The 27068-nt window shown below is 41.3% G+C and overlaps 1 protein-coding gene across 1 annotated transcript in view; it reads right to left on the bottom strand.

Moving 5' to 3' along the window:
• Nucleotides 1-27068, bottom strand: part of RYBP (RING1 and YY1 binding protein) — a gene marked incomplete at its 5' end in the record, with an annotated part of 41657 nt that overhangs the window by 3527 nt on the left and 11062 nt on the right. Inside the window, 2 exons of the mRNA XM_082004724.1 lie at nucleotides 963-1061; nucleotides 1176-1352. Of these exons, the coding sequence (XP_081860850.1) occupies nucleotides 963-1061; nucleotides 1176-1352 (276 nt within the window). The remainder of the gene's footprint in view (nucleotides 1-962; nucleotides 1062-1175; nucleotides 1353-27068) is intronic.

Raw genomic sequence — 27068 nt, 5'->3', positions numbered from 1 at the left:
TTACTGTGTAAGGGATATTCACTCTTAATAAACATTTTCAAGCTATTACTTAAAAAACTTCCAAGACAACAGTTCTCTGCAGAGTCATGTCTTGCCAATCTTAATGCTAACAGCAGTAACAGCAAACCATGTTTCCCATGTGCTTTACAACTGTTTGCAGCTAACTAATATTGCTTCAGTTCACGTGGCTTCATCTAATGTATCTATTACAGAACATTTTTTTTGAAGTGATGCAATTCTTATGTAGCCCATACAGGCAAAGCACCCACTTGAATTCTGCCTCTCGTAGATCAAGTTCAATAATATAAAAATTATACTTTGATATCAAATTTTTTATTTAAGAAATAGAGCACAAGGCATCACTTAAAACAAGCATGGAGCATCAGTATAGGCAAGACTAGGAATAAACCTCTCTCATAGACAGTTACTCATTTGAAACTTAAATACGAAACCAACCATTCATGCTTTTGGTTGATAGCAAGATTCCAACAAAACTGTTCATGCAGTCTTTTAATTCCCATATACTTGGAGAACTATCTTAACAATTACAGTGACTGAATTACAGATTAAGGAGGTAAAAAAGTAACCTTTGCTACTGCTATCAAGTGATGATAAGAATTTGGTAAAGGCCACTACAATCGCTGGTTAATTTTTTCCTCCCACTGCGTTTTACAGCCAAAAGCCCTACTGCCCAATCGATGATGTGGTTATTTTAGCAGAGAAACGAAAACCGAGTGGACAACAGAACAGGTATTTCCAATGCCTGAATCTGTTCTTCCAGGCAGAGGTTTTGAGTGCTTGTACATGGAGAAGGCTCCTAGCCACTGATGGTCTTGCCATACTAACAATGACAGACCCTTGTGGGTTAGACAGTACTCTGTCTCTGTCAGCGCATCAAAAAAAGTGTCTGCTATTTAACACAGTTCTCAGATACCGAGAGCTTAACTTTATACTAAAGTTACCTTGAAGTGTGATTTGAGTCGCTGGTCTTTGTTGTAGTATTCCCAGACTGTATACTGTTCGCTTCGCTAGGAGGATCTTTCACAATATCGGACTTTGGTCTGTAAGAATTGGAGGGAAGAGGGAGAGTACGATGTTAGATCAACCGCACAATCAATCAATGCACAGTGCTACTTAAATCACTCCACATTTCATAGCGCATCCTTCAAACTTACTTAGTCTTCTTGTTAGTGTTCTTCTTTGTAACACTTGGACTAATTTCCTTCTCTTTGTCAGGTTTTTCTTTGTCTTGTTTTTCCACTTTCTCCTTCTTCTCCTTCTTAGGCGGTGGTGGGGTTGCGTATTGTTGGGCAACTTGTTGTGCCACCAACTGAGAATTTATTCTAGGTTTTCTATAATGAGAATAAAAAGAGGGATCTATAGTCAATTTTACATAGTAAAAATGACTTCATCAAAAGCAGTATGAAGATTTATTTCAGCAACCAGAGTAGAATACTCCACTTAAAAGAACCAAATGGATGTCCTTATTTAATGTGAAATACTACTGCTGCAACTAAACAAGATAGAAATTTTAAAACTAAGAAATACTCCAAACTGCCGTTTCATCAGTTTTCAGCCTGATCTAACATTCTTAATGTATAATGCTCCCTTTCTTCCATCCATGTCATGAAATCACTGCCAATCTTGGAGGGGGGACAAGAGTGAAAAAGCAGCTTTCAAGAAGTTGCCAGCCACGCACTGTGGCTACACTTTAAGGGAAGGAACAGAGAGAGTGATAAAAAGAAGTTGCCTGATAAACATCGGTCTTCTTCATATCTTTCAATTTAATTTTTCAAATGAGCTTCTGGGTTCCCTGAAGCAGCAAACCTCGCATAAATAACAAAGAACAAGAGAAGGTAACTGAGATGACTTTGTCCCGAGGCCCGGGACCAAAGCTCACTGGCAGGAGCACAGAAGACAAGCAGGCATTCATGCTTCCATGGGGGAATGGCTGTGCCAGCCCCCGACACACCGTCTTCACACAATTGTCTGCAGTCCCCAATGGTGCTCAGACAAAATACATAAGCAAACTGTCTTTCAAAGGCTATTTCCATTTCAAATCATGATTTATTAAAAAAACAAAGAAAGCGCTTTGTATGTAACCCATACCTTGGTTACCAATCCTCAGTCCCACAGAAATTTGTACCTTCTTCTCTCCTGCATTCCTCATCCAAACTCTCATGTCCTCTCAGCTTAACAACTCAAAACCTCTCCCTGCTGGCCGGGCATATCACAAAGCAGTTTATACTCTGACCGAGTAGTCGATTCGACCCCTTCCACATGCCAGAAAGATCTATGCTCCCTGTGTCCACACAGCTTCGGGGTGGGGGAGAAAGCCAGGTTATCAGCTCCATTAGCCCTCCATTATGAGCTGAATACTAATTGCAACAGTTGCTCAAGCTTGTCCATAGCTGTTATATCAGTCATAAATATGATTTAAACTTTATACATACGTCAGACTACAACAGATTGTCAATGAAAGCAGTACGCGAGCATCATTAAGTCTACAGCTGGAACACAGAAACCCAAGGGTTTCTGCTGCAGAGCTCTGTACCTACACCCAGTTTTTACTACAAACATCTAGAGAGACTTTAAGAAGCTATTTAGTGGTTTCATGTGTATAAAATAAATGTACAAAACACTAATTGGTCACGTGTAACATCTGCATTTAGAGATGATACAGACAGCAGAACACCCAGAGAAGTTCTACTCCCTGTCACAGGAAAACCCAAGTATCTAATAAACCTCTCTTGGCACTGGTTTTCTGTATAATGGTACCAAGATGCTGTTACTGAAGCCAGATATACCCATTATTTAATTTCACTACCACAGCTTTTTATAAAGTCTATGCAACAGGTTGTAATCCCCCTGACCCACCTCAACACTACTAGCATTTGGATTTTTCACCCAACATAGAAACTATAACGCATTTTATGCTTACAATCTGAATACATTTCTGAGTGAACAAAGATGATCTGATCTTCAGCTTTAAATAATTATGATGCTGAAACATTTTGCAGATCAGATCAAGCAGCAACCTGTTCCACAGAACAGTGAAGATACTTAGCAACCTTGCATTTAAAGTCCCGTATACAGCAATTTCTGTCTCTATAACTGAGAATAAACACGTAAGAAAAAGTGTTTTGGTTACATGGAAAAAGATTTTCAGATTGATGCAACCACACTAAAAGCTGACAACAGTACCTTGTGTCAAGCAACCTGCTAACCGCCTACTCAAAAGAAAAAAAAAAAAGGTTAAAAAGAGATAAATTGTCAAGAGATCTTCAAAGAGAGGGCAGATACCATCTCCCTACATGATTATACATGATTAACCTCACTGCTTGAAGCTGCCACTTCTGCCCAGACTTACAGTTATTTGCTGTTTACACAACCAGCTAAGTCAGAAACCTTATCCATTCATGGGAAATCCCGATTCAAGAATAAGAGCACCTTCAAAGTTTTTCTACTTTGCATGACTCTGATGTGTCTGCTTGCGATGTTATTTCCAAGCCTTATGCCCAACCTCCGCAGCTACCGAGCTGCCATTCTTGTTGCAAGAGTGCTGTGCTGCTTGAATAAAGCTATACCTTTTAAAATGGAAACTTCAACTGAACTAAAATAAAAAAAAATAAGTCACACTGCAGCTCCCTAGAGAAGGCTGGAAACTAAAAAAGATCAGCCTTAAAGTGCTCCTGTGGAGACACTTCGCACCATGTTCTCCCGCTCCTTATCTGTGCCTGTGACAGCACGCTACATTTTACTAAGTTTTATCATTTTCTGGCCAGTCACTGACATACCTAGCACAACCTCTCCAAAACCTGTATTTGCATCTTCCTTCTTACACACCACAAAGGCTCTCTGCTAAGGGCAAACCCAAAACTGAAAGCGAAGAGAGCAGGCAGCAAGCAGCGTGCGCAGGCAGGAGACCTGCGGGAAGGGGGCCAGCCCTCGCTGACAGGGTTTCTCCTGCTGCACAGAGGAAGGGAGCAGAAAGCTGCTGAGACTTCGGTCAACACTAAGCATCTTTCAAGATTTGCTGTACTAGGAGAACAGATTATTTTATTTGATTTTTTAAATAATGCAAATACCCAGTACTTTCCACTTTGGCCATTCCACTCACACTAGCAGCAAGATTAGGAAGGTTAAAAAGCAGGTAAGTAACTGGCATACTAAGAGTAATAATAAAAGGAGTAATAAAACCCTTCAAATAAGGCCCACACTACTACTACAGCCAGGGTACACTGGTTACAAGCCCTTTACAAAAAGCCAAGCAAAGCAAGTTTAGCAGCACATTTTTAACCACAGCTAACTATAACCATAGTAACCACAATTGAGCAAAGTAGCTGCAATATCCAAAACTTGCTCCAAGTTTCCCTTGGAGCACCAAAAACACACTCCAAGGGCTAACGCTGATCTAAGCTAGCACCCCTAGCACAGGCCATCCCTCCGGACACCGCTCCTGCCCCTACGGCCATCCGTGTCCTATCCTAGTCACGCCGTTTGTCAAAGTAGCCACCCTCTGCGTGAGCGTTGCGAATTCTTCCCCAGCTGCGGCAGCAGGTAGTCTGCGTTGCCTTCTAGAAATAAGGAAAAGCACAAAGTCAGAAATATGCTGCAGTGGATACTAGTCGTCTCCCCTTTCAGAATTTGAACAAGGGGAAAAAAATATCAGTGGAGAAAAGCAAGCCTCATTCCCACTTGGGCTGCAATGATTTAACATGCTCTGCCTTCTATCACAGAATTTGAAGTCCTAAGAACAGAAGGATCCCTTTTTTTCTGGTTTTGAACACTACAATATGTCTGAGTCTCCCTGTCCCTAATTTTGTTCCAGCTGGCCCTTTGGTTGGGGTTTTTTGTTTTGGTTTGGGGGGGGTTTTTTTGATTGTTTGGGGGTTTTTTTGTAATCTCCAAACAGAATGCTTCAACCCAAATACACCAGTACCTTTTAATATAAGTTATCATTCAAGCAGAATATCCTGAACAGATTCGTAGCCCCTTCTAAATTTTTTGTAAGAATAAATAGCCCCAGAAACAAGTGTTAACCGGTTTTACCCCAAATCCACTCATGAGCTTACTCTCTGTAAAATTAAAACACTTCATATAAACAAATAATACATCCAAGTAATAAAATCAAACCCCAACTCAGCATCTTCCAAGCTTTCTAACCAGCACTCACACTGAAGGAACAACTATGTTGTCATTTAGTAGAAGGTTTAAACTAACAAATTCATACACAAACCACAGCTAACAAGCTTCAACTTCCAAAATATGATTTGAAGAGATGCACTACTTCAATATTACATTTGGTTCTCAAATTCCTAAGCAGACACCAAACACTGAGCCGTGGGGCTCTGCCTCCTCTTGCAGGCCACCAGGTCTACTGGCCCAACTGCTACAAGAGACCTTGCTTGAACCCCTCCTCGCTGTGTCCCTCCAGACACGTGCTATTACACCTTGACAGCCACCATTACATACACCTGCTCTGCACTTAGTATTGGGTGAGTGCTTTAAAAAACAGAGAAGCCAGTATTGTGCAATGACAAATGCCAACAAGTGAACATCATGAAAAACAAATTTTCAATCTAAGTCTGAACTAGGTACGTTTCCTTCCACTGGAACATTAAGATAAAGTTATGTTTTGCTTGGACAATTTTCCCTTAATTTAAGCAACAGCCTGGGTAAAGACTCAACCATCAAAATCCAACCCTGATGTGACAAACAAATGAACAACATCTCTTTTCTTTTTTCAATATAAAGAGGACTGTCTTCTCCCTCTCCAAAACTAAGATCAATTAAACTGTGCTTTCAAAGTTATGTTCAACCAAATAAATTCTTTCACATTAGTTAAACTGTAGTTTACATCACAGCAGCAGATATTTGTGCAACAATTCATGGTCCTCACAGCAAGGAGATACTGATGCATGAAAAGGCTGAAATATATTTGTCTATTCCGAGTGAGGGTTTAGCACCTCGGTCTTTACCATCAACTATCACAAATGATGCACACAAATACTCTTTACTACCTTTTAATAACAAATCTGCGCAGAAACATTATGACTGCGAATACTATACCCCCAGATTGTCGTGTGAAGTGACACTGGGATGTTTTTCTCACAAGAAGCAGAATAAAAGCAAGACGTTTCACCAAGGGCTCACTGCCTATGTTACTGTGCTCTTGAAAACAGAAAAAAATACATACTTTTAAGGTTCTGGCAAGTATCTCGCAGTGCTTCACCACCTGCATTTTCTTCCATACCTCAAAGCTTCCCCTTAAAGCCTGTCTTGGGACCAAATCCAGAGCATTGACGCCCAGGAATTCTGCTGCTCCACTCCTGACCCCGGCAACTGGGCTTAAGAGTAGAGCAGCACAAATCACACAGCACATCCAACACACATTAGTTACTCATACCTGAATTTCAACAGGGGTATGGGAGGATAAGTTGCACCATGTTTGTCATGTGACCCTGATTTCTGTATCTGTGTGGGATTTCTTTGGTGCCGCTGCCTTGAGAGAAGGCAAGCCGCTCACCTCCTGCGGACACTGCGGAGCGGACACTGCGGAGCGGAGACAGAGCCGGGCTTTACACCCACAGCAGCACACAGAGACCTTGAGGGACTCCAGCAATCCCCAGCAATGTGGATCTAATTACAATTGCTCTTACTTTCCTACAGCTATGTTATCAGAAGAATGAAAGTGGCATCAAGTGGGATTTCAGAGTCAAAAGCCTCATGTAACATGAAGTACCGAGGATTTGGATAATTTCATGCTGTTCTGGCTTTGATGCAAGCGGCGATACCAGCAGACCTCTGCACAGCTCGCCGTTTCTTTGAGAAACGGTGCTTCATACGCTGTGCAGTGTGAAGCACATGATTATTTTAATAATCCTAGTCACAGATGAATATATCTTTACTCAAAGGAAAACGAGAAAACAAGACTAAAAGTATTTATATGTGTTTACAAAACAGTGCCACAACAATAATACAATAAGATACTTCTGAGCAACACTGTAAAGCAAGGTTAGAAACTAACTCATGAACACATAAAAAAAAAAATTAACATCTCCTTAGAAGAATTTTACATCCAGAAGAACCAAAGCTTTGGAGAAATTAAGCCATAAACATGATGGGGTAAGCACTCATTCTTACATGCATATTTTCCAGCTCATTTGCTATGACCACACGGTCCTTTTTAGCAACAAGAAAAAGGATGAATGGACAAATTGTCCTTAGTGTACAACCACAAAGCAGTATGGATGCTGTATACATTTATCTGAGAAGCTCTCCCTGTAATACAAGACAATAAAAACAGTAGAAGACGACTAGAAGGACAAACAGCAAGAAATAAGGGATTGAGCAAGATCTTATTGGAAGAATAGAATTTTCCTTTAACACTGGTGTGCTAATGCTGTGCTTTTATTTAGAAGACAGATATTTAAAAATATGGAAGTTAATCTAAGGAACATCCACTTCTGGGCTGCAGGTTTTGGTTTTTCACTGCACTGCCAGCAGGACAGGGTTATCTTTCAGCTGAAGAAGAGAACGGCATTTGCTACTAACCTTACACAGAAGGGCCCAGCAACGTGTTTGAAAAGACTCCTGAGTGTTAAGGTTGAACATTTTGGAAAAAATGTGAAAGAAAGTAACAGCTTCACACAAACAAAACAACTGTTTGCCACAAAATAAACTAAGCACATTTAAAAATGTACAGCCACCTCCAGCAAGCCTCCAATAAATTGTTCAACATCATCCACTACCATTCAGCCCGCTGTCTCCCATCTCCTTGAAGAGCCAAGGATAGGCAACGCAGAGATAAAGGTGCCTCAGTTTTGCAATAGCTATTCCTGGCCATGACAACAAGACCTGAGCTGTTCAGATTTCAGAAGAGTGTTTTAAACTTTACGTTTGTCCACCAGATGTTTTTAGACTTCGGGTTTGAAGACTTCCCACAGTACATATGTTCTTAAACTTCAGGAAGTTTGAAATTATTAGCAATACTTAATATTTGGTCTCACAAAGCTGACAGCTCCCTGCCTTTTAGGGTAAAAACTTGCTTTTCTTCACCCACCCCTTTTTTTTAAATCAAATTAAGAATGGAAAAGTTATGAAATGAAATGCAAGCTGCCATCTCCCTTTACACAACACGACAGGCATTACTGTTTGCTGGAAAGTGGCTAGTCACTGCCTCTGTGCCACTATGGGGTAGCTGAGCCTCTTTGAACGATGCCTGTAAAACAAATACTCAATTCTTGTTACAGGAGTCTTAGCACTGCTTATTTTTAATTATTTGGGCATATTTACAAATCAAAGCATATAAATCAAAGAATTTTATTCCCAGAGTTGCCACTGCACAGGTTTTGCAGCTCACGTTTCTGATTTTTTTTAGTGAAAATATGCTAAAAATTGCAAATCCAGTAGTAAATGAGTTACAGAATTGATCTATGAAACTATTTCAGCATGACTGCTCAATAGCATAGTATAATAGGTTTTTCAATAATTTTACAGTTCTTTTTAAATATACATTATTTCATATAATCCCATTACAAAATAGTCTAAAGTCAGGGCCGTAAGATGTTTTTGGAGGCAGTCTGACCAGAATTTTGCCACACAAGCTGCGAGTTGTCACACGTTCTCAAAACACCCACTCTAATACAGTACAGAACTGAAAACTGCAAATAAAGTTTCTTGTAATTGGTCACATAGGTACTACCACAAATCCAAACATGAAAGCAAATCAGGACCATTAATCTCACACCAAATTAGATAAAACACATCCTATACGGTGCTGGACTTAGGACCCGGTGGGCTGCCAGCAAGAAAAGAGTCCCAAGCCAGAGAATGGGGCAATTTGGGAATTTGTTGGAAAATTTTCAGTGGAGAAGCACCACTGTTTGCACTTTTGCAAGTATACAGAACTTGCACAAAACGTCTTCCACTCCCCTCCTCCCTGGCACCCGCCAAGGGATATTCATAAATCACCGACTGGGCTTTCTGGTTAAAAAGTACCGAGCCAGAGACTGGTGATAAACCTGGGTCTCCTCCACCCAGTCTCAGGGGCTCTGCTTACCTTACTGCCCTGGGTCTTTGTGCTTCTCTACCACACACTCTTATAAAAATAATTCAAAAAACCATGTGTAGCATTGTGTGGTGCACATATTTTGCGCTACAGGTTTATTCTGGTATGCCTCTGTGGAGGGTGCATGATACTGAGTAGTGTAGGACAGTAGCAAACAAAAGCTCCTGTACACTCTGGAGATCGAAGAGCCATCCATACAAGGTCTCCTGCAAAACACCACTTCTCAAGAACAACAACAACTCCCCCCTTTTGCAGCTATTTAATTTGAAATCACAAGATGACAAAAGGAAGAGTTAAACACAAGTTGTTCTTCAGGCTGCTTTGATACCAGACCGTGGAGGGACAATAGTGGCGATAGCGAATAACAATGCCGAGTATCAGTTATTGGAAGAGAGCTTGAGGTTTACTGAACCACTAATACCGTAAAATTTAACTTACTATGTCACGCTGAAGTTTTGGAAGAAATACTGCTCTGTTTCCCCTTTTAGACTAAGAGCCCACCTAGAAGCTCAGGCGGCGCTGGCAGTCTCACCCATCCTCTCATCTGTAGCACCAGAGCTGCACAGGAGACAATTTCATACCTAATCTGCGGCAGCTAATGAGCGCCAGCGAAAGCCCCGAGGCTGTCCGGCAGATGCTCAGCCTCCCGTTGCTTTCTCTGCCTAGTCCAAATCCCCAGCCAGCAGAGACCTGCTCCGACGATGGCAACTGCTCCATGCTGGACTCAGCTCCATCCCTGCAGCTACAGCCAGAGGCTGCAGCCCCCACGCCTGTCCTCACCGGCGGTGCGGTGCACACCTGTGTATATGTGTGTGTGTGTATATGTGTGTGTGTATATATAAAAATACACACACAGATATATATGTATTTAATTATACACAATAGCAAGGCAGCGCTGAAGAGCTGTGCACACTGCTTAAGTTGTGCCTGCATTTATCTGCTGGAATCATTTCCAACAGGAACATCTTTTTAAGGTCTAGAATGGGAAAAAGTGTGAATTACCTTTTTCTGGCCTTCATTACAAAATAAAGCACATTTCCTTAAATAAGGAGTTCAACACACTTCTAGATAAATGAGTAAAGAATTGGCAAAACACCAAGTTTACCACATTTTAAGCATGTTTTGTCTTGTTTGATGGGGAAGCAGAACTGTGCAAACGATCACAACTTCATTATGCTTACAAATATGATAAAGCTACTTCTGATGCATGACTATATTAAAAAAATCAAGACGAAAGTGCATAGCCAGTATTACAGCTTTTCCACTAATTTCCATCAAAAATAATTTACTACTAAGGTTTTTTTTAATGGCACATTTAAAAAATAATTTGAAATTAAGAAAAAGGGCACAATACATCTCTCCTGCTTAAAACAAAATTTGTGATATGTAATAGATTAAATAGATTAAAATGGCATCAATAGCACCAATTCCCAATCACCCTAAGTTCCAGCTGAACAAGAACAACTTTACAAGTCCCCTTCTTGCTTTCTGCCTAAGCATTTGCTTACCACCAGTAGTAGTTAGGTCCATGGCTAAGCGTTCAGAAAAAAGCATCACCTCCTATTCATTTATTGCATTTGTAGGGAAGAGGTTCTGCAGCAGTAGAAAAACTGTGCTAATACATACAAAATCCACAATCAAGCCTTTACGAAATGCGATGCAACTGTAAATATGAAGATCACGCCAAGCCTGAACTTGAAAAGATGGCTTTGAGACTACTAAATAATTTTTCTTGGGTATGTGATTTTCTTCGGTTACCAATAATTTTAGTCATCTGTTGCAAGTGCTGCACAAGCTTCATTTCTAGAAGCTTATTGCAACCTCCCTCATCATGCTATTGACCCATTCGCTGATCCACTCGGAGCTTCAGGTTCATCCACCACTGAAAATTCAAATCAGTACTTCAGCAGGTTGTACACCGAAACAGTCACATTTATTGTGCAGCTGCTTCTGGTGTTTTCATCTACGGACACACCTGATTTCAAAATGGCAAAATACCAAATGTTCCATGATTTACAGAGACTTAGAAAATTGTTATGGAAAATTCACTGATCTCAGCACAAAATTTACTCGCCTACTACCGCAAGAATGATGATAAAATTAAGGCGATTTGACTTGCTTGTCAAAAATAAGCTGCTCTCACTAGCAAAAATTTGAAAACAGTTCATAAAGCTGGCAGCAACCAAGATGTGTATAATAAAATGCTCAGATTTACAACAAAAACAATTACTTAAATACTTCTTCCTATTTGACTGTTTATTAAGCTATGTATAATCCTGAGGAAAGAGAATAGGCTCAGAACTTCCTGTTGAGTAACAAGGTGCAGTTGGCAGCATGAGGGTTTAAGTCTGATGAAAATTGAACACGCAAATTCCCCAAAGCAACTGCTTATTGTTACTGTATTATAAATTGAAATAATGAAAATCTGAGGAAAAGAGTTGTTTTAGCAGCTCTTAGCTAAAGCTGAAAACTAGGAATACCAGGTTTGGTGTTACAGAAGTGCTTTATCACTGCTCCTAATATATACCTCCATTTCAGACACCGAAATCTTGAGTAGTAATGGAAATTGTAATGTATACACCATCCTTTAATGCACCTTGACATGTCCCATCCAGGAGCATCTGCCTCCAGGTTTTGGGATACTTAAGTTTCACGCTTTGAAATTACAGCGGCAGAGACGCCAAACTTTGCAAAACAAGAAAGAAAAAGGAGAGATGCTGATAAAATGAGCTCCCTACAAAAAAAGAGGTGTCAGTTAAATTCTGAAGTTGATCCCCACCCCAAAAATTTCTACAAGAACTAAAAAGTAAGATAACATTTCCAAAAGCACCTTTCTTAAAAGCGTGGTATTGGGTAAGCACAAAGAAAACCCTGTACTTTTCTCCTATTGGATGATGAGTTATAAGAGCATTCTCTCTTTTAACACGCTCAAACATCTCCAAATTGGAGTATGTATCGACATATAATGCCTAATAATGTGGCATTGCATATAGAACCATTCCTGAAGAAGCCTATCAATTATTATTAAGAGAAATATTAATATGGTCTAATCTATGTCTCCAAAAATATCAACATTTAGATAGCGAGTCTAAAACACAACCTGTTGTACAGCTAGAGTTGAATGAGATTTTAGTATTTTGAAGCTGTACACCAAATCACCGGTCCAGAATTTGTGTTTTGACAACACATTTCCAACTTTTATAACTTATTAGCAAATGAAAGGTTAATTTTAACTTTGATACAAAGTGAATTTCTATAAACTTGAAGACTGAAATTTTAAAACGTAGAGCCTAAGTTTTAAAATCAGCCGTGATGCAGAAAGATCAAGAGTCCTTGTTTTGCAATCGCTGTCACCCTTTCAAACACAGTCCTAAGATCAGTACCGACAGGGCTGAAACAGCCTCGGAACCTGTAAGCAATGGTCACTAACAAGAACTATATAACGGAGCTTTCAGCCACTTAAGCATAATGCTTAAATTTGCCTAATACTTACTCTTTGAGAAATGCAGATAACCTGAATACCTAACCTGCGGGTAAAGAGGCGTGATAGCTTTGCTAAGTTTGCTAAAACAACTGAGAAATTTCTACTGAGTAACACTTTTGCAGAGTCCCCTGGCAGTGCAGGGGGGGCTGGTTTATCAGAGTAAAATTTCACTATGCTTGTGTGACACTGGAACACTGTACACTTAGAAAAAAGACTTTTCTATCATTTCCCAGCCAGGCCAAGTTCACATAGAACCAAAATGAGAAACTACCAATTCTACAACAGATGCTCAATAGTCTCAAAAGACCCTAAATCTCTAGGGATGCCATAAAAAAAGCCAATTGAACAAGGCAGTAATTTTAATTCAACTACATTAGAAACTGCAGGCTTTACCTCAGAGACAGAAATTGAGTTTTTCCAGCGAGCAAAACCTTTTTATAAAAAAAAAAAAGGACAAAAAACCAAAAACAAACCCAACGCACAGATCTATGATAGGATTTCCTTTCATATGAAAGCGACATTTCAAGAGTCCTTGAACAACCAGGAACGCAGCTTTGCAAACAAAGCGCCAGCTGGCAGCAGCTATGCCGTCGAAGAGACATACCACGACTGCTGCAACGTGGAGCGGAGGCTGCTCCGCTGCTCGGGAAGCCAACACAGCACCAGGCAGCAGCATGGGGAATGGGATTCCACCTATTCCTTCATACCTCTGTCCCAGTACAATCTGCAGTGGAATAGTCATTGTCAATGGTTTAAGAGGAAACCTTACTGTCCAGGAAATCAGTTTGCTTTCCTGAACACAACAAGAAATAAAAGAAGGACAACGAGGCAGGCAGATGGGTTTTCAAAAGGCCATCACGTGCTCAGAGGAGCTTCCCCCCCACCGCATTGTGTCCTCTGAACACAATCTGAGAATTGAACACAGACATACAAGTGACATTTCGGGGTGTCCAGGTCTCCATCCAGGCAGCACAACGCACAGCAATCCTGCACGTGCATGCACTTGAAAGCCAGAAGTCGGGCGCTGGGCTGCCATCGATGGCTGGTGTTCAAGCACCATGGGAACAAGATAGCCCGAGAGCACAGAAACTTTTGCTTTCAGAATTATTACTCCTGGGTGTGAGGAACTGACCCAGATGGTTTCAAAATTTGCCAGGAAACAATATTACAATACTCAGTTCGGATGCTGTTCCTCTCCCTAACGAGGAAGCCTTAGAAGAAACCTACTTAGTAAACTGTTGGTTCCCTACTTGAAGTACCAGCACGAGTTACCTACATATGCCTGGCACGTTGTAGGATGGGGAAACTCAGCTAACTGCCTTTTAGACGAAACTAGCAGAGCACGCTATCCTACTTAAGAAGTCAGGAATAACTAATTAAAACAACAGAAACCTTTCCTAGTCCTCCGCAAGCCAACTTCTGATCTGAAGATAACAATCATAGCTACATGTCCAGGCAAAACTGTCATTTTTCAAGGAAGTTCTCAGATAAAGTAATCTTGAACATAAAATGGTGATTTTATTGTATTCTTCAGTGTCCTACCACTGTTATCATCCTGATGACTGCTATTTTGCAGCTTTGCACATGCTCACATGGCTTGCATTTATTTGTACACACACACAGACACACATGAACACACAAAACCAAAATCCTGAACTACCACCATTCTGGTACAAGCCCCAAGGAGGGAAAGCAAGCAAATTCAGTTAAAAGTTAGGTTTGTTTTTTTGGTTTTGTGTCCCTCCCCTCCCCGCCTTAATTCTTAAAAAAAATTCTGGTGCTCCATCCTAAAAAAGTGGTTAGTCTCGCTGAAAACTACATTACACTGTGAACCTGTGCCAGCTGCAAATCACTCCAACTGCCCTGGCACCATCGTTTAAAGTCATTTTCCATTTAAAGAGTCTCACATCAGCGCCAGCACAGCCTTTCATTACCCATCCCACTTAATACCCACAATCTCTCCACAGCTCACTCGCTCGGTCTCCACTGACCAAGCAGCACACAGAGACTGATGTGCAGATTATTGGGATTCCTAATGCCTTTTCTCCCCGCTGGCTGAGCGCTTGGCAGCCTGCCTGACCCGCAACACGTGTGGGTTTGTCAGCCTAATGCACTATGTCATCTGGAGAGTCTCGGGACGAAGCTGGACCCAACAGCGTCCGCATAGCAACGGCCGACAGCTCCCAAAGCTTCCAGCTACTACACTTTTCAGCACTGGTGCAGAAAGAGGTACAGAAGTGAGCGTCTGGGTCTTTGCCACCACTTACTTTCTGAGAGGCAAACATGCAAGGTAGGAGCAACGGCATTCAGCACGATCCTTTAACCGAAGGCTGGAGAGTCACAGGGCTTTCCCATACAAAACATCCATCCTCACTTGATTGTTGTCTTGCAATGACTCAATAGCTGCATATCAAGATTCTGAATTTGAGTAATTTGGGGTTTTTTTCCACATAAGCCACCTTCCGTTACCTAAATGATGACAGTGAAAATTCAGAGATACAGGCTCAAAAATGAGTTGTGACCAAGTCAGTTGTCACTCACCAGTTTAAGAGATTGCTATTGAACTGCACCTATGCCTGGCATTTGGTCAGGGCAGAAAGAAATGAGGCTTGGGTATTTTGCCGTATAAAAGATATACTGAGATATTTTCAAGCGTGAGGCAATACACCAGCCCTGTAAATCCTAATGTAAATTCTTACTGGATGAATATACAAAAGGAAATACCACACAATGTGCAAATATAAAATAAATGCAGATTTAGCATTATGCCTAATTAAAAAGTGTAATGAAAGTGAAACTGGTTTGTAGATGAATGAAATACAGAAGCCAGCAGAGAACTTACTTGGAAATGGAAGAAAAGAATACACAAAATACAGCTGAAGTTTCACTTCCTCTGTATAACAAAATACAACAGAAATCTCAAGCACAGCACACAGCATGTCCTTCACAACCTCCCCAGACACCACACACTGTCCACACAGACCACGATTTTCTACTTTTTACATGATGTCAGATAACAGATTTTTTGTGAATTATCATCTGAGCAGAGAAAGAAAGATTACCAGCTATATAATTAAATACAGGGATTTTTAGATGACATTATAAACCTATTTCTCTGCTAATACACACATACTAATTATTTTATAATAGCAAACACAGTAACAGAACAACTGAAGTCAAGTCTTAAAGCACTGCTAAGCAGTCAGACGGTATTGGGTTTGGTTCTGGTTTAGGCATATCTTCCAGCTCCCAGCATCACAATATGCAGGCATCTCAGTCTCGGGCGTATTTATCGAGACACCCCTTGGTTAGGTTTATTTCCATTTAACTATGGGGAAACTGTGACAAACAGCAACTTGCTTGCTTGAGGATGACTACAGCAGAAGAAAATAAATTAAGTTTTTCTGAGCCCCAGGAATACACCACACTGGTGATACACATCTACCAGATTACAGATATTACTTGCTTCTAGAGATTTGCAAAAATGACTCAGTGAGATTCTTCTATTTTATGTTGCTTCGTCCTCTAATTTCTTCCTGGATTTGTGCAGCTAATTGCTTATCACCAGAATTTCCAAGTTAAAGCAAGCTAAAAACAGAACCTTGTTTTTACTCAAACGCATTGCAGAAAACAACAGGGACTGAGTTGAGCAACCACTTCCTAAGGAGCTCGTACCCTTGCTCTGCACCAAAACTGGGGAGTGAAAAGGGCAAAACCTTATGGGGCTAGCATAACTTTGCAAGCAACTACACACATACAAACCACCTACAGGAAAAAAACAGAAAACAGTTGCTCATCATCATATCTCTTCACGATCTCTGGGGTCACCTGCAGCAGCAGCAAGTGCCAGGGTTCACAAAACTTCCCCATCCATCTGCACTGCCCATGCAAGACAGCCCTGCCCGCTCCTGCCACCAGCTCTCCCAACCCACCTACTCCCCTTCACCAGCTCTCCACACAGCCACAAAACCAGTCAGGTTGACGCTGGTGCAGTACTTGCAGCCTGACCTGGAAACACAAAAGTCTATTTAACGTCTTTAAAGACTGCTCACTTTTGAAGCAAGTTTCCTCAGAAGAAACTGAAAGCAATCTAACACCGAAAAAATGCATGGAAATTACCATTACGGCACAAAAACAAAAGCAGAAAAGCTTTTATGTGCCTCCTTTTAACAAAAGAAAGTCTAATTTTGAAACAGCTGCTTCACTGACTCAAGCCCACGCCCCGAGGCACAGGCTAGGTTTTGGTTTGTGTTTAGTTCAGTTTCCCTGTTTATTCAGCTTCTTTCCTCTCCCAGTGGCAGCCAGGGCAGTGCGGAGCAAGCGGCTTAATCCAAAACCAACAAGCAGTCCTCGCCCCCGACAGCCACTCCATGCTGCTCTTCGAAACACAGGTAACTATGTTATTCTGAACTTAAAAGAAGCTTCAAGTCTTTCCTAAAGGAAAAAGTAGCAAATCACCTTAGAGCTTGCTTGGAAGAAAATAGGATTTTTTTTTTTCCCCCCCAAGTGTCATATTAAGCTGAAAAAAGGTAGGGAAGGTGAAGAGGGAATAGCAAATGAGTTACACAGTCTAAGCTGGATGTAGCTTAAATGCTACTTGCACAACTGTTAAAAAACCACTAGCATGAGTTGGAAGAGAATTCTCTGCTCCTTCCCTGGAGGCTGCAGACATCTCCCAGAGATGCTGGTATGGTCACCAAATGCTTAGGGAGCATCAGACTTCTCTGCTTACGGATAAATACATTTCGGTGGCATTTCAGATGATCCATCCTGCACTGAAGTTTAACCTCAGTGATACCAATTCCACTGACTTCAAGTGAAAAGGACTGACTGACTGAGGGATCAGGGCTGAAGGAAGAGAAACATGAACCTTTTAAACACACATTTGTAGCACGAAACCTGGATACCGAACACCCTTTGCAAACAAGTATGCTCATTTTGACATCAACAGTAGAGCTCTCCTACAGGGATTTCCATGGAAAGCCAGCATTTTGACAGAGCACAAGTCTGGCTCTACTTTCTCTGGGAACAGTGGGCTTGCACTAAGGTGTAAATCCAGGTCTATCATTCTCCTACTCTGAGGTACACCTAGCCAGCAAAAAAGGAATGTGATTCACAGAGAATCATGGAATGATTTAGGTTCTTAGGTTTAAGATCAAGTCCAACTGATTGCAACGTATATAAAACATCGCACTACTTGTGATACTGTAACATATCCAGCAATGCTGGGATCTAACACATTTGACATCAGGACAGGACTTCAAAGTCCCACACCAAACACAGCAGAGCCTGTGCGAGCCTCTGCTCCCACCAGTGCTAGCAGTGGTGGCCATAGCCAGAGTAGAGGCGAGCAGTCCCACTGGCTGGCTGAGCACATCTGACACTCAGCGGGCTGGAGTCCACATTCACAGCTGTGTTTTACGCAGCAAAATTAAGCTGTAATTGTCACATGGGGCAAAATGAGCAGCAAGGACTTGATGCTCAGGGATGCAGCATGGACTGAAACAGCAATCGCGCTGGCAGGACAAACGGGTCCTGCGCCGCTCTGCCCTCAGCATCATCAGGAATTGTTCTACAGCCACGCTGTGCAGATAGACCTTCAGCCTCAACAGTGCCTTTTCGTCACCACACCGCACCAACAGTCCCCCTGTTGTTCTTCAGTAAAGGTCTTTACAGTAGCAGCCAAAAGAAGTGTTCCACCAAAACACAGCCTCATCTAAGTATTTGATAAAAGAAGTCACCAAGAGAAGGCGTTTCTCAGAAAAGTGGATTTTTAATTTAAACTCATGTTGTCTCTTAAAGTCCATTTCAGTGATTGACATGTAGTGACATAAAATACCTGAAAATAAGCTTATAAAAAGAACCTTGAATCATCAAGTCTAATGAAGCTGGCCCGTTAATGAGCAGCAGACAAAGCATGCCCATGCACAGTGCCCACTGCAAAACCAGGACCCAGGCCTTTCACAAATTATTTCTTCACCACTTCAAAAACAAGTAAAACCACCACAGCAGCTTCACAGGCTTTTATAAGACAGGTTCCAACAACAAAATCCTCTTTTGTATTTTTTTCTCTTTTTTTAATCTCAGTAAGAACTTTGGGTCATTTATTCCCCCTCTGGTCCATTCACAAGAGAAAAATCAGTCATATAACATGGAGTCTACGGTTTTCTTCAGAATTTTACAGACAGGTGAAGCAAATTTCTCCATGCAGTTAAACTATTTCAATCCTATACGCACACACTCTCCACACCATACACAGGTGCACAAACAACCTGACTGGGTTACAAGTGCTCGGTGATGAGTAAACCTTTGGGATGCTGCAATACCTGTAACTGCATTTTATAGAAAGCAGCAGCAACAGCAATACTAGGGTCATGGTGGTTTTAAGTTCAACAATTTCTACAGGAAGATATAAGCTTACTCTAAACCAGCCCCAGGTAGTTAAAAAACCTGATCCTCAGTGCAAGCCTGTTTTCAGGGCAACAACGCAAAACTGGACAAGTTATTCTAAGTACTTCATACATTATTGCAATCACAGCATCTCTCAAATTCTTTAAACCTGGATAAGATATTTTTACATCAGCTGGACTGATTCTTGTACTCATCTAAACCTCTCCCCTTTTCACAACTCACAGGAGCAGGCCACGCATTACAGAGGCCTGAGTGGGTAAGAATCATCCCCAATGCCTCGGGACAGGGGTGATGGCAGAAGACTGGCAGGCAAACACTCCTGGAAAAGTAAGAGATAGTGAAAGTACCCATGAATAACCAACACCTGCCTACCCACTGAAGTACACTAATTATAGAGAATAATTGAGTGACTGCTTTCCTTAGGGAGGTGCTGATAAGAGGTACGGGTCTTCTCATACCTTATACACAAGTTTAAAACACTCTCCCTTGGCAGCAATGCACAGAAAAAAGTCACCAGCTGCGACATTAACAGCTTCATTTTAGGTCTCTTTTATTCAAGCAAATAACTCTTCTACTCAGACGTACTACATGAAACAACCCTTCCTCAACTAAACAGATTTATTCAAGGCACACAGCAAAAACCTGAATGTAAAACCTGTAAGGCCCCCAACATTGGGAAACAGCCACGCTGTGTTTTAACGCTGTGGAGTCTGAGCCTCATGGTCCTGCCTGCACACACAGAAGGTGCAAAGGGGACGAGGGCTCCAGTGTCCTCCTACAAACCGAGCAATACTCCATTGTACCAACTCCTGCTTTTTTAAAACCAGATTTTCAGGGGAACTCAAAAACAAGACCATGCACCAACCTGCAGAGGAGAAGGAGAGATGTCTACAAAATGAGTTATTTCAGGACATGCACAGACATGCAAAACGGGACCTAGAACTTACTCTAAGCAGTAAATCCTTAAATGAGATGTTGTAAAGTAAGGTATGGAGAGATTTCACATAAGATGCTGTTTACTAGAAATATTCCAGGAAAAATGTATTTCAATTTAATAGACCTATGTTGATTTTATCCACAAGACAGTCTATCCACTCAGTCACCATTTCTCAGAACTGGATGCATGGTGGGAACTGAATTTCTTTGTGGAAACAGGTGTGAACATTTGTTGGAACGGCGTTCAGTTCTGCCTCACCCCGATATAAACAGAACACAACCTTCATTAAAACTTCTCCTCATTAAATTAGATGTGGGATTTATTTTGTGCGACTGGCTGCGTGAACTTAAAAAATTTACACTTTTTTCTATAATACACTTTACACAGTGGCTGAAAAGAGACTGCTTGCATAACAAGTATTATGCAATTTCCCAAATAAATAATACCCTTGTAGGGGAAGATTACAAAGTCCTGAAGATTTTCAAGGCTGCAGATTTGGTTTCAAAAGCAAAGAGTCTGTAAAAACTGCATGCCATCCCAAATCTTCCTGGTAATTACTGACATTGCATCAGCACCCAAAGATCCCACCAGGAACAGTGCCCCCCTGCGTATTAACAAAAGACAACCCGGAAAAACACACAATTTACCACCACAGTACCATCTCTAAAGAAGGTGAAGAAGTTGACAACAGCTTCAACAACAACAACAACAACAAACACCAACACAAAACAGCACTGATGCAGTTATGCTCAGAAAATGGTGCTTTGGTTTAGATAGCTTCTAGTCTTAAGATGGTTTTATTAAATCAGTTAAAAAATGAACAACAAAAAAACCCAAAACCAAAACAAAACAAAAACAATCACCCAACAAAATGCAACTTTATTAGCCATGTTCAGCCCGGAGTACATTGCCAGTGCAAACACAGTAACAGAGCATCTCAAGCAGAAAACGTACCCTAAGAAAAAAGCCCATCGAAATACCAGGCAGCTGAGTGATCATCACAGAGATGTTTAACAAAATCAAACAGCCCTTGCACTGTAAACAAGTCACAAATGGTCCAAGTAACTCATAGAGAGCAAACACAGAAGTAAAAAAGGAAGTCCAAGTGGCAGCACAGAGAAAAATAAAAGAGCAAAGGATTTCACAAAGAGACACCAATGCCCACCAGTCCTCCACTTTCAAATTTTGACAAACAACTTTCACAGGCCCGAACAAATTTTGCTTCTCCTTTATTTTTTATTGCTTTTATGATTTGGCCTTTCCCCTCCACTGGTGTGTCTCTTAATGCCACTCGGCCCCCAGCACACAGTGCTGGTGGTCCCAGCACGCTCCAGCTCCCGACAGCCAACACTGACACCAACCCTGTTCTGGGAGAGGAAAGTCCACGTACACCAACCCCTGCTCCAGCCACTGCACCGCCAGGAATCTCAAACCTCCACCCGGTGTGCAACTGCAGCCTTGTATTTTCACTGGAAATAGGCTGAAAGTGAAAAAGTGATTCCATAAGTAAAAGAAGCCCGTATTAGTTTAAATTCATTTGAGGTCCACTGCACATTTCAGGTCTTGGAGCCCTGGGAGGTTTTCACCAACAACTTCAACTAGGTATCAGGGAGCAGAAAAGAGGGACACCAAGTTTTGCAAAGGCAGCATCCATCCTGCCAGAAGCTACAGACATAAAATTACATTTTCACAAATGAGCTAATCAGCCATGTTCCAAACATAAGCTGCATTTATCTCCTCAGAACAGCAGACTTTTTTCTTAATTATCCAAGGTCAATGCCAGTGAACATTGAGCAAACTGACACTCAGGGAAGCAATGTAGATACAAAACTGGAAGGCAGACAGCCTTTCATTTGCTTAGCAGCAGTATCACATTTTATATTAAAGTTGCTCTTTTTAGATGTGAGAATTTACCTTCTAATTAATCACCAATCAATAAATTTGATAAGGTACTTTTTTAGAAACAGAAATACCAAGTTCTGTACCAGCATAATTCTCCCTTTTCCATAGAATCACAGAATCAATTTTCCATTTAGGTTGGAAAAGACCTTTAAGATCATCGAGTCCAACCAGAACCCTAACACTACCGAATTCACCACTAAACCATGTCCCTAAGCGTCACATCTACACATCAACTAAGAGAGAAAAATATTTTTAGATGTTGGGGTGTAAGGGTTTAAGACAACTGAAGTATCCAGTCAGCCAAGAGGATAATAATTTTTTTTTTTTAAATAAAACTCATCCAGAATTACAGCAACATCTCAGAATTTTGATCACCACATATGCTTAAAATAGTCACAGAAGTTAATATAAACAACTTGAAAGCATCATACCCCCAGTTCAATACCTACAAGACAGGAGGTCTCAGGTGTACAGTCTCATCCATTGCCTTGCTGAAATACACAGCTTTTCCAGAGAGGTTTGAGCTTGTCACAAAACAGAAACTACCCTGGAAATCTTAATAACCATTTCAGCTTCTCTAAAAACACACGTGGTAGAGGGCTGACAGTTTTAGTAGTACTGTATAGCAGAAAGGTACTGCACAATTTCCCTGAAATTTCTGTTAAAAAAACTCAAGAACCAAAACATGTATTATTCTCATAAGCTGAAGAGTTATTTCATGCAGCATCCATAATCACTCAGCAATTGAAGACCTCTGTAATCACAGAAGCAAAGAATAGCTCCAGCAAGCCTAAGGTGAGCAGGATTCTTGGTTTGACCGGGTCCTGATGAGAACGACGTCAGAGAAAAAGAAGGGAAGGAGAAAGGCACAGAAAGGTGCTTCCATGCATCTCGTGATGGAACCAACACAACAGCAACAAACCTGCCCTGACCATAATGGTCTCGAGAAGAAAAGCATCATCCTTTAAGTGCACACAGCGGTCCTGAGGTGATACAGGGACTGCAAGGGGCTGTATTTCTTTCCAAGTTGCATTCTAGTTTCCTAAGCTTGTTGGTGACATTATATAACTATTAATTACACTGCTGTTTGGCACGCTTTTAACTGTAATGATTCAAACTGCTTCCAGTATCTCACTAATCCAAAGTACAATCCTCTTGACAGCAACTGACAGATTCCGAGTATTCACTTCTAGCTGAAAGGAAGGAGGGGGGAAAAAAAAAAAAATCAAACCCCTCATCTGTCTGCTGAAAAAACAGCCAATATTCCTGCTGATCAGACTCACAGCTCGGTCAGGGGCTGGGACACTCTGCCGACGGGACTCCAAGCCCTGCGTTAATGTGCTAAGTAGCTCGTAGCCCAAGGAATGGCAGATGAGGAGCAGCCCAGACCTACAGAGCAGTAAAATACAGAACGTGGCTGAAATACAGAGAAGTTAAGAGCAGTGGGCCAGGTGAGGCAGCGAGACACTGGGATCTGCACCCTGATGTGGTGCCATCTCAGGGGTTTTCCACCCTTCTGGCAGCACAGCTGGACCCCACCGGGTGCTCGCTCCACTACTCCAAAAGGCAACCCCCAAAGGCTGGCTGTGCTTGCACCCCAAAGCCCAACATCCACCCATCCTGGAGCAGCCAAGTGGCTCTGAGAAGCAGCTGGAGTCAAGCTGTGCTCAGCCAGCCAACGAAGATTTCTTCCCGAAGGCCATCCTGAAGTTCTAAGAAAAACAGAAAATTGGGTCTCTTTGCGCCTTCATTATCACAGGCACTGAAAGGTTTCAATCCTCAGCTACCAGACCCAGCAGACCCCCTCCTCAGACGCGTGCTCTGCCTTTGCCCTTCCCATCCACTCCGCCAGCATGAATCCTCCTTGCAAGCTCCAGCACAATTCTACATGCATTATTTATCCCTCTTGCTAAGTCATGCAGTGGGATAATTACTTAACTATTGTAATGATATTTTGCAATGGCTGTACTCTATTATTCTAATTGATTTTCATGGGATTGCTTTTGCTGCATGTTTTGAGCAAAAGAGCATATTTTCCCGTAGTATAAAAAGCTAAGTTTGACATTCATTTTAGACCTAAGAGATGGATGTCAAAAGTGAATTTTTAGGATAATATCAATGTATTCTTAATTAAAACAATGTTGATATATTACTCAGATTTTTGCCATCTCTGCTAACAACCACTGAAGACACGTTTTTTCATAAACCCAATGAAATATAAAAATAGTTATTAACTATTCGTTAAGTGTTAAACACAAAGGTTTTTACTTCCAATAGGATGTTGTTTTCCTTCTAAGACTCTTCCCTGTAGGACTTCAGTTAGCATAATTACCAGACATCTGAAAGGTGAAAGATCTGCAACATTTTTATTCACAAAATAAGAGCTTAAATCAAAACACATTTTTATGTCTTGCTTAACACCACATTAAATTTTACTAAGATAAATGCTCAGCTTAGGACTCAGAGAATTGTTAAGTAAAATACTAAATAGAACCAGTCCTTTCTATATACTAACATGATTTAAGCTACACAGCAGAGCAGCCCAATTAAACAATTATTTGTGTCTCCCTACCCCCAGGATATTCTTCAGGCTATGCGTGATTCAAGATGTACTTGTAATAGTTTTGTGAAGCAATGAATAGGATTTCAAAAAACACAATAGTCCCAGTAGTTCAAAACTGGTAAGAAAACTTTTTCTGCCGCAAGCCAGAAATTCTTCCAGGAGGAACCTTACTTTAGAAGCTGCTAATGATAATACTCTGAACTAGAGCAGGGAGGAAAAGCAGCAAGCCACTGATAATCGACCCATTTTACCTACTAATAATCTGCTGGCTGCATAAGCGAAGGCATGGATACAACTCCATGGAAAAGGAATGCAATCTTTTTGATCCAAGTGAGCACATAGGTATATGAGGACTAGCATATTTGTACACTAACATCAAAGCCAAGCATTTTATATAGTTGGCAGTAGAAAGACTAAACTTTTGACAGATAAGACTCACTCAGAACTACAGCCCTGCAAAATTTGGTGAATATGCTGGACTTTCTGGGTATTTTGTTTCTTTCTGTTTAAGAACATAAAAATGTTTGGTCACCATCTATGACACTTACTTAAAAAAAAAAATACAAAAACAAAACCAAAAAAACATATCCAAAGTTTTATCAGTATCGGCCCCCGTTCAGACTTGAGAGGCTACAGGACGACTGAGAGCAACGAGCCGTCTGAGGAGTCCTCCACTTACATGGACACAGACCAAGTTCTTCCCCTGAGTCTCATTTACGGCTTTATACAATACAACTCATTTCTCAATTCTTTTTTATCTATTAAAAACATCTCCCTGGAAAAAAACAGTCTTGGAAAAAAGCAAGATCACAAAAGATAATCACGTGAAGTTTCACGTCAACTTATTCCCTTTCTTGATGCATTGGTCTCGGAGGCCTTATCCAGCCCCTGCAGCTGATAGTGAAGTGCGGCACTGACTTCTGCAGCCTCTGGACACGATTCAGTAAAATCAATGCAAAGAGCAAAAGGACACATTCTCCACAAACATCAACTACCTCTCGAACCAAGATGGAATTGCAAATGCTAGCATACTTAGAAATAAGTCGATCAACTGGTATTAAACTAATTTCTTAGCATGGCGTCCATATTCCACACCCATGACTAAGTAAACCTGTTCCTTACGCTATATGCCTTCATGTAAAAAACAAAAAAGGCAAAAAGCCTCTCATGTTTCTAACAAGCTTTTAAAAACAAGTAAGTGTAGTACATAGTTGTACAATTTCATTGCTTCGAATTCAGAGTGCCAGCGGGAAAGTCAGTCTGGCTTACAACACACAAAAAAAAGGCAAGAGAGGAAAAAATAGAGATGGAAATAAAAACAAAATACTGCTAGGTGTTATCCCTCGCTCTCCCTGCACATTAGGAAAAACCCTGAGAATTGGCACAGAATTGTAACAGGTACCTTATTATGGACCGTTTTCCACGACTTGCTTGACATGCTGGGCTGTTGGCAGAAGTAATGCCTCTTCCAAGCAAAAGCAGTGAGACTGTCCTCCCATTTTACATCTTTATAAATGCATATGCTGAACATGAAGGTGTGATCTCCCGTGCATTTCCAGGTTAGGTAGGCAGCATACAGGCATGACGTTCCACTGCCCTGTTTGTTGTTGATTTTTGTATCAATTGGTTAATTTGTAATTGGGGAAAAAAAAGTCATCCTCTTCATACAGACAGGGAAGCTTCTTTGAATGCTGGTTGAATAGAGTGACTCTTGGCACAGCAGCATAAATTCCCAGCACACACTTGTATGTTCCCAGCCGACGCAACATAGGAGCCTTAACAAACCCTTCAGAGGTCTAAACTTCTGCATGCAAATGCGTGGTCCCAGCTTGCAGAGGTGCTGCAAAACTGTCACTGCCAATAGGTCGTGTAATGAACCTCAAAATTTCACAGTTTGAGCCCTGGTATTACAGACCATCCCTGTGGATAGCAGTCTCATGGACACTAGTAACACTGGTCTCAGATGCATTAGATGTTCCTGACCTCAGAAGTTAAGCAACTTCCAACTTGAGTCACATCCGGTAATAAGTACTCCTAATTAATGACTCTTAATTGCTGCCAGAGTACTGTATTCCCACACCCATGATTAAGCATGTTCCTTACTCTGCTAACCCACATGTCAAATTGTGCAACTCTAACAACCCCATGCCTTTGGTACCCACACAGCTGTGTCGTTCCTCTGGTGCTTTAGGAGCAAAGACATCACTGTACATGACGGTGAAGTGAAGCATACAAAGCCTACCCACTGCCCTGTTCCAGCAGCTGTATCATCACTTGCTTTCTTGCTGCTCTTGCTCTTATTTTTAAATGATTATCTATACAGTTCAGAGAAAGGAAGGTGAACATTGTTTTTTAAGTCTGACTTCATGTGCCATTTTTGTTTTTGAAAAGACATTCCAGGATTTCAAAGCGTTTTCCATTAACTTAACCTCCTATGAAGCCATACGTAGGAGGGACTTCTTACTACATTTGCTTTTACAGACAGATAAACCTATGCATGTGAGTTACCTAACTGTCTAGAGTCACAGTGAGTTACAAGGTGTGGGGGGAAAATCCCAGCAACAAGCAGTGCCCTGGGTGCCACCTCCCTGCTCGCAGTGCTGGCAGGTACACAGGAACACCCACCAGCCAGCCAGAACACCACTTTTCTGCCAACATTTATAGTTTCATTGTGTGTCACGTGGGAACTATCCATCTC

The sequence above is a fragment of the Phaethon aethereus genome (assembly GCF_964289735.1).
Source record: "Phaethon aethereus genome assembly, chromosome: 11".
Classification (NCBI taxonomy): domain Eukaryota; kingdom Metazoa; phylum Chordata; class Aves; order Phaethontiformes; family Phaethontidae; genus Phaethon; species Phaethon aethereus.
Note: the sequence above shows the minus strand (reverse complement) of the source record. Positions and strands in the feature narration are given on the sequence as shown.